This window comes from Heteronotia binoei, chromosome 19 (genome assembly GCF_032191835.1).
Source record: "Heteronotia binoei isolate CCM8104 ecotype False Entrance Well chromosome 19, APGP_CSIRO_Hbin_v1, whole genome shotgun sequence".
NCBI classification, from domain to species: Eukaryota; Metazoa; Chordata; class Lepidosauria; order Squamata; family Gekkonidae; genus Heteronotia; species Heteronotia binoei.
This window is the reverse complement of record NC_083241.1, coordinates 28,582,585-28,594,843: the sequence shown is the minus strand read 5'-3', so window position 1 is coordinate 28,594,843 and position 12,259 is coordinate 28,582,585. Positions and strand designations below refer to the sequence as shown.

Genomic DNA, 12,259 nt, shown 5'->3' with positions numbered 1-12,259 from the left:
CTGACCCAAGGCCATTCCAGCAGGTACAAGTGGAGGAGTGGGGAATCAAACCCCGATAAGCATTCATGCACTTAACCACTACACCAAACTGGCTCTCTCTTGGTGGGGGTGGGGGGGGAGATAAGGTGCTGCTTCCACAGTCTTAACTAAAAAGTCTGTTCAGTAATTACAGAATAATGGGTGGTGACAAGAGATAAACTTATTTTAGACTGAAAATGGTCATAAGATTCTGCCCTTCCCAATTCACAGGTACAACGTAAGTCAACTTGAAGAGTGGCTGCGTGACAAAAATCTGATGACCAGTGGAGCTAAAGAAACTCTGGAGCCTCTCATTCAGGCAGCCCAGCTGTTGCAGGTGAAAAAGAAGACAGATGAAGATGCAGAGGCCATTTGTTCTATGTGCAATGCCTTAACTACTGCACAGGTAAGCCCACCTCCCTTACATGATTATTTGGAGAAAAAAAATGCTATGCAGAGTTTGACTGTGCTAATTGTATGTGCCATTAGGGTTCTTATTGTTGGTTTCTTACCATCAGAAAGTGGGCTCTCTTCTGCTGGTCTTTTCAGTTGATAATCTCAGAAGTGCCAAACTGAATTGCTAAAAGGGAACAAAGTTGGCAATAATCAGATTTAACTTCAGACTCAGATTATTACTGGAAACTATTCTCTTGGGATTACTTTGGAATCCATCAAAAATCATTAGACTGTTATCTGGCAAACAAATCATTGTTGGGGATGTAGTGAAATTTAAGCCTACAGGTATTGTCTACCCTACACTAGTGGTCCCCAGCACGATGCTTGTGGGTGCCGTGGTGTCTGCTGATACGTTTCTTGGTACCCACTTGCTGCTTCTCAAAACCACCTTTTCCTCTCAAGCTAAAAGCCAGTCTTGGCTTCTCTCTACTTCGTTGGGGTAGGAGGTGGTTCAGAAGAGCTCGTGAGACATTCCCTCTGTGTCTACAGGGAACACCTGTTCAGAAACAATTGCCTCCAACACCTGTGGAACCCCCCAATATTCCATGATTGGAGCCAGCCCCCTGTGGCAGCCATTTTGTTGCAGTGCACAGTGTTTGCTTTCAACATTCCAAAAATACCCAGTGGTTCGACAAAACTCAGGGTCCCTGACCTACACATTTATTTGTGTGTTCTGGGTGGAAGGAACAGCAATTAATCAGTCCAGCTGTCTCTGCTAAAATGGGTTAGGCTAAGAGTACGGCAGATGCTTAGCTGTATTAAGGATGGACAAGTGTCAAGGAACTGGCTTTCTACGCAGCTTTTTGTTCAAGTTTTAACATTGGTTCAGGCCCTGGGCCTACTAAAAATTGCCTGGTAAAGAGGCCTAGCACAAAGAATATTTTCCCCCCTCTGAAACATAGCAAGCACCTAGATGCTTCAGAAACGTAGATAAGAGTGATGGGAGAGATGGGCACGAGAACATGTCCAGTCCTATGCTTGGATGAGCCTGGGTGCTCTCTTGTTTGGTTGGTCTTACTGACTGGAAACCTTGCCTTGGACTTGGAATCTTGAAGATCTCAGTGTGCTGTTGGGTAATATCAGAAACCTTGAACCCTTGTTTGTAAACGTTCTTAGCCTTCTAGCTTTTATTTTATCTTCACTGATTTGCTTTAATTATTTCTGCACAATTTTAAAGAAATCACTTTAAGTATATTCTTGTGGAGTTTTTTCAGGAGGCTTCAGTCTGAATCCAGTACTTTAGCCTTCACTGACTCCAGCTACCAGAGTATGTGAAACCTTCAAGGTGTCCTGTCTTGCAATGGTGATTTCCTTGGCTTTAGTTCCAGGAGGGCTTTAATCTCTGGCTGTCTGGATAGTAGAAGGGGACTGGTGGCAGAAATACCCTGAATTGTGAGGACTTTTACTTCAGCCCCTTTTTGAGTGTTTATCTCACTTGGCCAGCCCTCCATAACAGACTCTTGTTCTAATCTGGTGATTTGGGCTTGAAGTCTTTTGATAGCAGGGTCATCATGATAATTTTGCTTTAAAGGATTTACTTTTTAAAATTAATTTTATCTATTTCAAACTCTTCTTCCCTCTTCTCTCCCTGCAACAAGGCAAGTCTTGAAGTTGTTGATAAATAAATTGATGCAGAGAGGAACATTTTAACCAAAACACATGGGAAAACTGTATTTTAAAATGTGCATGGTTAAGTGCAAGGATCAATAAATCAACAGTAGAAGGAAAGAAATGTGTGTTTTTCTTACAGATCGTCAAAGTTTTGAATTTGTATACTCCAGTTAATGAGTTTGAGGAAAGAGTAACGGTGTCGTTTATCCGGACGATACAGGTAAGACTGTTTAGCCAGCTCCTCTTCACTACTTTTATAGTTTGGCATAACAGAGAGATTCCAGTGAGAACAAATACTGTAAATGTGAAGTGGGAGATGGAGGTGTTTTCTTCCTGCTGAATCTATGCTGAGATTAATTATTCATGTTTTGTCTAGCCACATGTTTGTGACCGTGATATGTATGACATGCCATTATGCTGTGCATGAGAAGAGGTTGTGTATTGTAAGCTCTGGAGAGGGGTGGTGCAGTTCATAGAGAAAATTTAATTAGGTATCATACCATTAGTGCAAATATGAGCAGCTAGAAGATGCTTTCCTAAATAAAAAGAACTTCACTTATCAGTGAAACACAAGCAAAGCTGTTGACAAATGGATCTTCCTTAGGAGGATACTCCAATTTCTGGGTGCCAGCACTGAAAAAAATAAGCCTTCACCTTTGGCAGACTTCATTTTTGTAAATAAGGGAATGTGAAACAAGGCCTCAGCCACAGAATGAGCTAAACAGGGAGGCACATACAAGTGGAGGCATTTCCTGAGAGCTGTTCTCAAGTAAAGGCTCATTTATTTAAAATTATTTTTAAAGTTTTCATAATTTTTTCATGGGCTCAGAATGGCAACTGCTCCAGAATAAATTTAAATTAATTAAGGCACCTGTTCTCCCAAAACATACATCTGCAGAGGAGGCTGCCCATTGTATCTCTGCATGATGTGCTGCTCTGGCCTTGCATTCTTCCAGTTGGCCTCTACTGGGGGAGAGAAATTCTGTTGCATCCTTTCATAATGCGTGAGTTGCATTATTCTCTTAATTCCCAGAGCAGATAGACAGCACAGTTATATACAGGTCAGTTATATATCTAGGTCAGTGACATGTACAGGTTTACAGCGTGGGGGGTGCGGTTGGGCTCATTTGAGGACAGGTAATGCTTGCACTGATTCTTTCAAGGTGTAAGTGAATTGTGCCTCCAATTTTAATTCAGAAAAAAAAACACGTTCCTGCACTCAGAAAGTGGTGAAGTCTAGTTTACCAGAACACAAGTCAGAGTTTTTGCATGTAGAATATATTAATTCAGGTACAGCGTGCAATGATAGGAGATAGATGGCACAGTTGAGTAACATTTCAATAATTGCTTGTTGAGAAAATTAAATTTCTATAGTATGAAATAAGATTTGAGATGCTAATGTAATGCATTCTTATTTTTGCAGATGCGCATGCGGGACAGGAAGGATTCCCCTCAGTTGTTAATGGATGCCAAGCATATCTTCCCCGTCACTTTCCCATTTAACCCATCATCTCTTGCATTAGAAACTATCCAGATTCCAGCAAGTTTGGGTCTAGGGTTTCTCACTCGTGTCTGAATCAAATGTACACTTAGTCATTGATCATGAGTTTTCTGCCTGTAATTTCAAATAATGAAAATTAGGATTCTGGAAAACCATTGTGGGGGAGGGGGAGGGGGAGTGGAAGTATAATATTGTACATGTCCTAAACCTCATGGCCGGTAGAAAAGGCTGCCAGACTGTTTTATGGCTGGAAGGCTGATAGAAATGTATACATTTGTATAAATCATTGTTCGTGTGCTGAGGCCTATATAAAGTTTTCAGAGTTAAACTTTTTTTAAAGCTCAGATTGAATGCTTTTCTCTTTTTTGCTGGTCGTAAACTGGCTCATATTTGAATCTCGAGCTGGAAACAGTATGGCCAGGCAAATTTGGAGACTATTTCTTCTGGGATTAGAACTGGATTGTTCTGTGGCTACTGGGTGCCACCTGAAGAGGCAGTTCTCAGTTTAAGAAGACTGAGGGCCATTTCATGCCTTATGAATTCAGCGTGTACACCTGGCTGTGTTTGAAGTAGTCGACAGTGGCAGCCCCCGCTGCATGTATACATGGTGGAATAGAGAGGAAAAAGCTGCCAGTGTGGATAGCTTCATTGTACACTCTCAGTCCATGTGATTCTGACTCTCATTTTGATAGCCAAACCTACAGCTGAGGGGGCATTTTAATGTATTTAATTGTAGCTAAGTCATGTATGATCTGATCAGGAAAGACAGAGAAGATAATGTAAGATTTTAGTTAATTTATATAATGATTTTAGTGAAGTTATATAAGCATTTAGGGGTATCTCCTGTATGAGATGTTAGAGACTGGAAAGTATAATATACACTGGCAATAGAGGAACAGAATTTTCAAGGCATTTGGTCTGCACAAGTCCCGTTTAAGTAAACAAAGAGTACAGTTACACTGCTGAACGATTCCCATACATTTATTTGGGGAGTGCAGCATAGAAATTTGGACTAGATTGCACTCAAAGAAGTAATCTGTCAAACAGCTTCCCTATTTATGTCCCTGAGACATAAATTATGACATATTTTAAAAGTCTTTTGGCTTACTATGTGGTACAACATAGCTGTTCATTAGTTAGTACTATTTCAAAACGTTATCAAAGTGCTGCTGTGTGCTGTGTTCTTTTAAATGTATGATAATAATAATAATCTTTAGGCAGGAGAAAAAGTAAAAACAAAACTTTAACAAACAAAACAGTCTTTCAGTAGGATTTACACAAGTGTCAAGGAATATCACCTGTAATGGTAAATAACTAAGCACAAATTACCAACTGGAAGCTGCATAAAAATTGTTTTTAAAGTACGGTATGTTTACTAAAGTATTCAAGTCTTTTAAATGAACAAAACCCAGTCATGTCATGTTTCAGTATTTATTTATCATTATGGGGTCCCCCCAGTTTTTCACCATTGTTTTTTGTTTTCTTTTGTTTTTAAGTTCCAGTGGCAAGGGTGAGGTGCGTTTGAAGTAATATTATTCATCTGGGATGGGGGAACATGGTATAATCTCAGATCCCTACCTGAAGGAGGAATTCTCCCTCCTCCAAAAAATCCCTTAAATATCTTGCTACATATTTAATATTTAAAAGGTAAAGCAAATCTGATCTGGATGCACTTTTTAATGAAGCTGCTGTACGACTTTACCTGAGGTTGCATTTTGTGGCCTGGGGTGGGCGGGGGGGGGGGTTGCAGCTGAAGATGGCAGCTGCCGTGGGGTCAGCTGTATGGCTGGCTAATTGGGATGGAAGTCGTCGTGGCAGGCAACGTTGTGGTGGGCTGTCCATGGCTTGCTGGTGACCAGTTGTCAGAGAAAAGGGGCAATATGCCCAGAGCCAGTGGTCATTGCTTTGCTCCCCAACCCCGCCTCCAGCCTATTCAAGCAGCCACCTGGGGAGATGCTTTCAGTCTTAGCTGCTTTTCATTGCTACCGGTTCCTTGTGTTTTGGTTTATGCAATGCAGCTAATCGAATCGTGGGGTGGGAGTAGGGTGACATTTCACTCAGGCTCTCAGTGTTATTCTGGGACGATGAGGTCCACTTGTTGGAATTGGTAATGGACATCTGACTGCAAAGCCTTCGACACAGGCTGCTTTATTGGCTGCAGGTTGGCAGGGGGATAGGGGGTCTCCTCTCCACTCTTGCGTTGGTTTGGGCACTGGGACGGATCCTTTGGGGGGGAGTGAAACTTATGTGCCCCCTGGTTTGGGGACCCTCTTATTGGGTCTTGGGAGGTGGAGCTTTTCAGCTCAAGGGCTGCAGGTCAGCCCTCACCACCAGGTGACAAGGGAACCATGCAGAGGCTGGTACCCACATGGTTCCAAAGGCTTGTCACTCTGCAGCTGTAACCCCCCAGCAGACAGGCTGGGGATGGTGGGTTCATTGGGTGGCAGACAGGTCTCTTGATGTAGGATCCATCCCTATGCTGTGCCAGTGCTCCAGCACTGTATTCAGTAAAGCCGTGGCCTTTGTTTTCCAACCAGGTCGGTGTGCTATATAATTTCTCCCTCCCCACTCCCTTCCCTAGCTCCTGGGCCTGCAATATTCTGCTTTTCTGGATCTTTCACTGGATGTGACCACAACAAAGCTAATGCTCGATGTAAAAGATATTTACCAAGATTTCACACATTCTGTCAATTTTGCCTCAGTGTGGAACTGACATTTCAAAATGTACCTTGAACCTTAAAGGCTCAATGTTTTCCAGTCCTTGTTTTCTTTCTTTTAAACGTGATCAGTGATGATTATGTATACATAGCAAGAATTACATATTTTGAAATTTGCCACGTGCAATATTTTAATGTATTATAACAACTGTTCTGTATATTTATTTTAAAACATATCTATGTGCTGCACAGGCCTGTTGTTAAACTGGACACAATTTGCCTGCAAATCCTTAGAAACTATGTAACTGTTGTTTGAGAAGACCAGGATATTCCAGGGTTTACACAAGATAAATGTGCAATTTGTACATGGGTACTGATAAAAGTAAATAAAATGAGCTTCAATTGTGCTAGTACTGTTCTTTAAAAGAAAAGTGGGCTGGGATGTGAAGGTGAATGCCTTTATGAATAGTTGCTTTTAAAACTCTGGTTACCTACACTAAAGCATTATTGTTTAATCTCTTTTCTTATTTATAGTAAACGAAAAGGTCTTTACTTGAATATGCTTATATCTGGCACTAAGTCTACTAAATGACTTTCAACAAGGTGTTCTGCTTTTAGAACTTCCTTAAAACGCTCTGTTCAAAAGAAAAAACAACCCACCCCAAAACAAAACATCCTCCGTGGCACTGGCCAGGTAGAGATTTTTATTGCCAAGATGCACTGGGCAAAGGAAGTAGATTGCAGAAGCAAGACCCCACTGCTGTATGGGAGCCTTGAAATACCCTAGCCTCAGCTGATCATGGCTTCTTTAATTATAGTGGAATACAGTAACTTTTCACACTGTCTCTGACTTCCTAGTATATCATGGTCTGTGACATCAAGTAATAATGATTAAGGCAGCAGCACTGTAAAAATTAAAACCCAACTTTTAAAAAACCCTCCACAATCTACAGTATTTTCCTGCTGTTCCCACTGAACTAACTGATGGAGCCCTCTTCATCTTAGTGGAAGAATTTTATTCCAAGAGGTTCTTTAAATGTATGCTTCTTTTCAGTTTTACCTGTGCAAAATAAATTTACCTTGTTTACTCAGAAAAGTAAATGTTTATAGGCATTATCCTTATGTTCAGTAGTTTTATCAGTGTTACTTTCTGTCACATTAAAATTCTATGCTGCTTGACATGTTTTAAAGGAAAATATTTCTAAGCTGAACTGGTATTTTGTAATGCATCGAACACCTGACGTAACAGTATTACTTGCACCTTTCAGAAGTTTTCAAGGCTAGCATCTTTAAACCCCAAACAATTGTTTTTGCTTATTTTTTCCCTTTAAAGCATGGTTGTGTTCTTTTAATGTGGACATTTCTTTGTTAATTTGATATTGAAACTGCTCTCCAGTGCTAGAAACAAGACAGCCCCTTTGAATGGTACGGACCTGAAGTATTGCAAAAATATTACCTCTTTAGGTTTCTGTGGGGTTTTTTTTAATCCCCCTCTTCCAAGCATAAATTTACTGATGTCAGAAACATAATCATGTCCAGACTTCAGCCAGACACTTCTCTGGCTTCAATCCGGGATAGATCTTAGTGCTGAAAGATTCTGCTGTGTTATTACCTGATTGTGTGTAATCCTGTGCCCCATTGAAACATATCTGCACGTAGCTGCATTGCAAGGACCGCACTCCTGGCCTTCACAAGTAAGGAAAAGTGTGCTATACAACATGTTTACCTGGATGTAGAGACCCTGCTGCTGTTGCATGATAGCACAGCTATTCTTGAATGCATTGCTTTCCACAGAATCCCGCCTTGTGCACTACCAAAGGGAATCCTTTGTGGATTGGTGGAGTGGATTTCTACAGGATCTTGTCCATGTGGAAGCAGTGACAGTGGCAAATGACTGCAGATATAGCCCATCTGTCCTCCAGAGAGAAAGCAAGAACGTAAATCTGTAAGCCAGACTTTGGCCCTTTTTGCTCAGCAAAGAGGAGGATGTTTTTAAAAATGAAGTCTCATCTCTGGTTCAGAGCTAATATGTGTACTTGTCCCCTTGATATCAGTAAAACATTTCCACGGAGACTGCTTGGGACACTGGATTTTTGTTCGTTTGTTTCTTAAGTTGCTCCATATCTCAAATCCACCAGCATTTGAAAGGTGAAGGGCGCTTTTATTTAGTGTTTAAAACTGGACACACATTTCAACATTGCATAAAAAATCCTTTGAAAATTACTATTTTTAAATCTGTAATTCTTTTTGGAACAAAACCGTGGACGATAGGTTTTCACTAGATATTGCCACCGTGCTTAGATAGGAAACTAAAACGGTGTATCAGAATGACATACGCTCGAAACTGTCATAGTGTGACATTGTACTTAGTAAACATATGCTTCATAAACACTGTTATCTTAGCTGTCACTGAAATGTCCAAATAAAAATACAACTGTTAAGTCTCTTCTGGTGTCCTTATCTGTGTGAATAAGCTATTTCTGAAGTAGATCCAGGAGGGTAGCCATTTTTGTCTGAAGCTCAGTTCTATTTCTGAAGTAGAAACCCTGGTGAAATAGATCACTGGCCATCTAATCCAGCATCCTTTTCCCACAGTGGCCATGAAGGTGCCCCAGAAGTTTTTAAAAGCAAGCTACCGATGTAAGAGGAAATCTACCTCTCATCATGGAGGCTGGATCTACCCATCATTGCAAATAACCATTATTAGACCCAATTTCCAGTCCCCTTTTAATGTCTTCTGAGGATGGCCTGGGCTTGCCCCATCCCTGCATTTAAAGCTAAGCAGGTTTAGGTCTGATTTGTATTTGGATGGGGAGACTACAAGGAAGTCCAGGGCTGCTACACAGAGGCAGGCAATGGCAAACCACCTGATTGTTTCTTCCCTTGAAAACCCTATGGAGTCGCCATAAATCAGTAGTGACTTGATGGCAGGGAGAAAAATGCACTACAGCTTGTGGCAGTGAGTTTGTGTATAAGTGATACATTGCATGGAGTAAATTGATTTGTCATGCATCTACCTCTGGTATTATGGGAGGAGGAAAAATTGCTTGTCTTTCTACACCTGGTTATATAGTCAAAACTAGGGCCAGTGTCTTCTCTCAGTATGTAAGGTGCCACCACAAGATTCTCTTCTTTCTGCTGTAGGCCTTTGCTGGCTCTTCCTCACAAAAAGAAATTACACTAGGAGGAATGTGTTGTCTTTAAAGTGCTGCATTTAGGGTCCCCTGGTAACCTTTTGAAGAATCCTGTGGCTGTTATGACATGTTGGTCTGGAGCAGCAGAATAAGTGCTCAGTGGTGTTTTAAAAACAAAATATTTTATTCCAACATAGGATACGATTACCATACCGGATGTCCTTTTTTGGGGGGGGGGTCTATCCTCTTTTGTGCACTTTAAAAAAACCGATGAAAAGGTTATATTCCTTAGCAACGATCACAGCTTCAATAGGAGGGATATTTAAAATGAGATTTGTCACAGGGATCAAGTGTTTGAATTCGTCGGAAAAGTTTTCTTTCTTTTTTCCTTCTTTTCAAAATATGGCTACCCTATCCCATCATAGATGTGAGTCAGATTGGGTGGAATTTTACGCCGGCGCACCTGAAATCTCCTTTTACATTCCCTTCTGGAATAAATCCCTTTATGTTGGAGAGGCTCTTTTGGAAGTCTGGAATGTGGCACCTGCTGCCTGAGCTTTTCCCTCCCAGGAAACAAAACTGCCCGCCTGGCCCAGCCTCCAAGCAGCAGGCAAAGGCCTTCCCTCCAGGCAGCGCTGGCCCGCCTAAACCAGCCCTTCCGAGGAAAAGGAGGCCGGGCCGGCGGGCAAACAAACGTGGCGCTCGAGAGGGGGCAGGCAGGGCCGCCGGGCTCCTCCAGCCCGCCGCTCCGCCTCCTCCCGCCTCACGAGAAGCAGCCGGCCCCGCCGCCGCTGCCGGCTTCGCTTTTGCTCCCAGAGAAGCGAGCCGGCGGGCCTCGCTCCACGTAGCCCCTTCCCTCCCCAATGGCGCTGGTCGAGCTCTACACGCAGGTAGGTCACAGCAGTGTCTGCCCGCCTCCCACCGCCGTGCGTGGGATCAGGCCGCTGGGGGGCGCGGGAGGGGAGGCGGCGGCCGGGGGTGTGAGGGAGGGGAGGCGCGCCTGGAGGTCTCTTCTTCCTCGGGAAAAGCCCGCCATATGGAGCGCAGGGCACGAAGAGCCGTGCTCGGCGTTCGCTGGGCAGGGGAGGTGGTCGTGGGGATGGAGACTCCGGATGGTCGGGTTGTGTCACGCGACGGGAGGGGTCAGAGAAATGCCGCCCGGTGCGGGGAGAGAAGGAAAGAAAGAAAGGAAATCTGTTGCTGAGGTAGAGTTCTTCCTTAACCTGGGAGGAATGAGGAAGGGCACGCAGTCCTCAGAGCTAGCTGGCCCCACCAGATGTCTGAAAAGGGGTAAAAAACTACGCTGCTCGTCTGCCTGCAGCAGTGGGAAAGAACAAGGGTCGAGGAGCACCTTAAGGCTAACAACTTGTGGTAGGGTGTGAGTCACTGCTCACCACTTCAGACTTATTTTCGTGTATTCTTGGCATCCTCCTGGTCCAAATTGAGACCTAAGTTTCCTGTCTTGTTACTGGATGCCGGTAGCCAGAGGTCGTTTTGCGGAAAAATAAGTGGTGAAGCTCTTCCAGGGATTGTTATGGAGCTGCACCAGCTATTCAGTGGGCAAGGTAGGTAGGTGCGGAGGAGGCGGGGGAACCATCAGAAAGGTTCAGGAGCTGCACTCTTGTGAGCTCCTGCTGAATTCAAGGCCTGCTGGTAGCACCTGCAGCCACTGTGGCCGGACCTGCCTGTCCCGCATTGGTCTTGTCAGCCACCAGCGAGCCTGCAGCAGACGTGGACTATTGCACCCTTCTTAAATCTTCGTTCGCGAAGCCAAGCCGAGAGGGTAGCACCTTAAAGAATAACAAAAATGTGTGACAGATCCCGGTGGGCAGCCATGTGATGTTGGTCTGAAGCAGTAGTACAAATTTTGAGTTGCCTAGACTCAAAATAGGCACCTAGAAGACCAACTAAAGTTTATTCAAGGTATGAGCTTTTGTGGCAGGGCAGGAGCTTTACATAAGAACGTAAGAATTTCATGAGTCACTGTCCGCTTCTTCAGGAAAAAGCCCAAGTAGCAAAAATGTACCCTCTTTCACTTAGAGCTGTTTCATCAGGATTCTTGAAAGTTGGTGGAACATGGTAAAACCATGCAGAAAAAAAAATCTGTTCTGTGACTACATTGTACCATTTGCCGCCATTAGCCTTGAGTGTTTCTCGAGAGCCAGGGAACTTCTCAACTTAAAAATAGTGGTGCTGGAAAAGTGGAAGCAAATGAACACTCTTCAGGTTCTCTCACCAGCTGAGGTTTTCAGCATTTGCAGTTATGAGATTTACAAAGCTGTCTGTTCATTCTTACACAAAACCTCATACTTCAGAGTTCATATTCCAAATTTGTTGGTGTTTTTTGGCAGCCCTAAGGGGAAGCTGTGATGCATCTTTTTCTCACCATGGCAAAAATGAGAGAAAGCAGCAGGCAAAAAAGGTCCTTGTGGAACTTGTTCCTACAGAGTATCATTAACAGACTTATCAGGAGAATATTAAATATTCATGAACATGCATATTAAGTGATAAGCATCCCTAAAGGATGTACACAAGGATAGCAGTTGCTCAATAGAATTGCGTCTTGTGTGGTCCAGAGAAGACCTGCTTTCAAGGTTTTGCTCAACATGAATTCAGGGCTACTGAGAAATCGCTATAGTCCCTCACACAAAAGTTTCCTATTTCATCCTCACATTCAGAAAACATACAAGAAGTTTGATTAGAATAGGCATGCTGCCATTCTACTAGTAACCTGTATCCCTGGAATCTTACAACTAGAGTTTTCCCTCAGCAGCCCTGTATGAATTAGTCTCAGACAATCATTGCTGTTGTGGGCTATCACAAAAAGCAAAAGACCATGAAAATTAGCTAATACAGTACTTGAACTATATTTCAGCTTATAT

The 12,259-nt window shown here is 43.0% G+C and overlaps 2 protein-coding genes across 10 annotated transcripts in view; both read left to right on the top strand.

Moving 5' to 3' along the window:
- The window catches only part of MYO5A (myosin VA), a 150,281-nt gene extending 141,592 nt beyond the window's left edge, over nucleotides 1-8,689 (top strand). For all 8 annotated transcript variants that reach the window (XM_060260301.1, XM_060260302.1, XM_060260297.1 and 5 more), the window contains 3 exons: nucleotides 250-424; nucleotides 2,225-2,305; nucleotides 3,509-8,689. In XM_060260301.1, the coding sequence (XP_060116284.1) occupies nucleotides 250-424; nucleotides 2,225-2,305; nucleotides 3,509-3,661 (409 nt within the window). In that variant the 3' untranslated portion in view covers nucleotides 3,662-8,689. The remainder of the gene's footprint in view (nucleotides 1-249; nucleotides 425-2,224; nucleotides 2,306-3,508) is intronic.
- A 1,460-nt stretch (nucleotides 8,690-10,149) lies between these two features.
- MYO5C (myosin VC) overlaps nucleotides 10,150-12,259 on the top strand; it is a 79,801-nt gene continuing 77,691 nt past the window's right edge. The window contains exon 1 of one of the 2 annotated variants that reach the window (XM_060260303.1): nucleotides 10,150-10,267. In XM_060260303.1, coding sequence (XP_060116286.1) covers nucleotides 10,241-10,267 — 27 coding nt within the window. In that variant the 5' untranslated portion in view covers nucleotides 10,150-10,240. The remainder of the gene's footprint in view (nucleotides 10,268-12,259) is intronic. The other variant, XM_060260304.1, reaches the window with a different exon arrangement.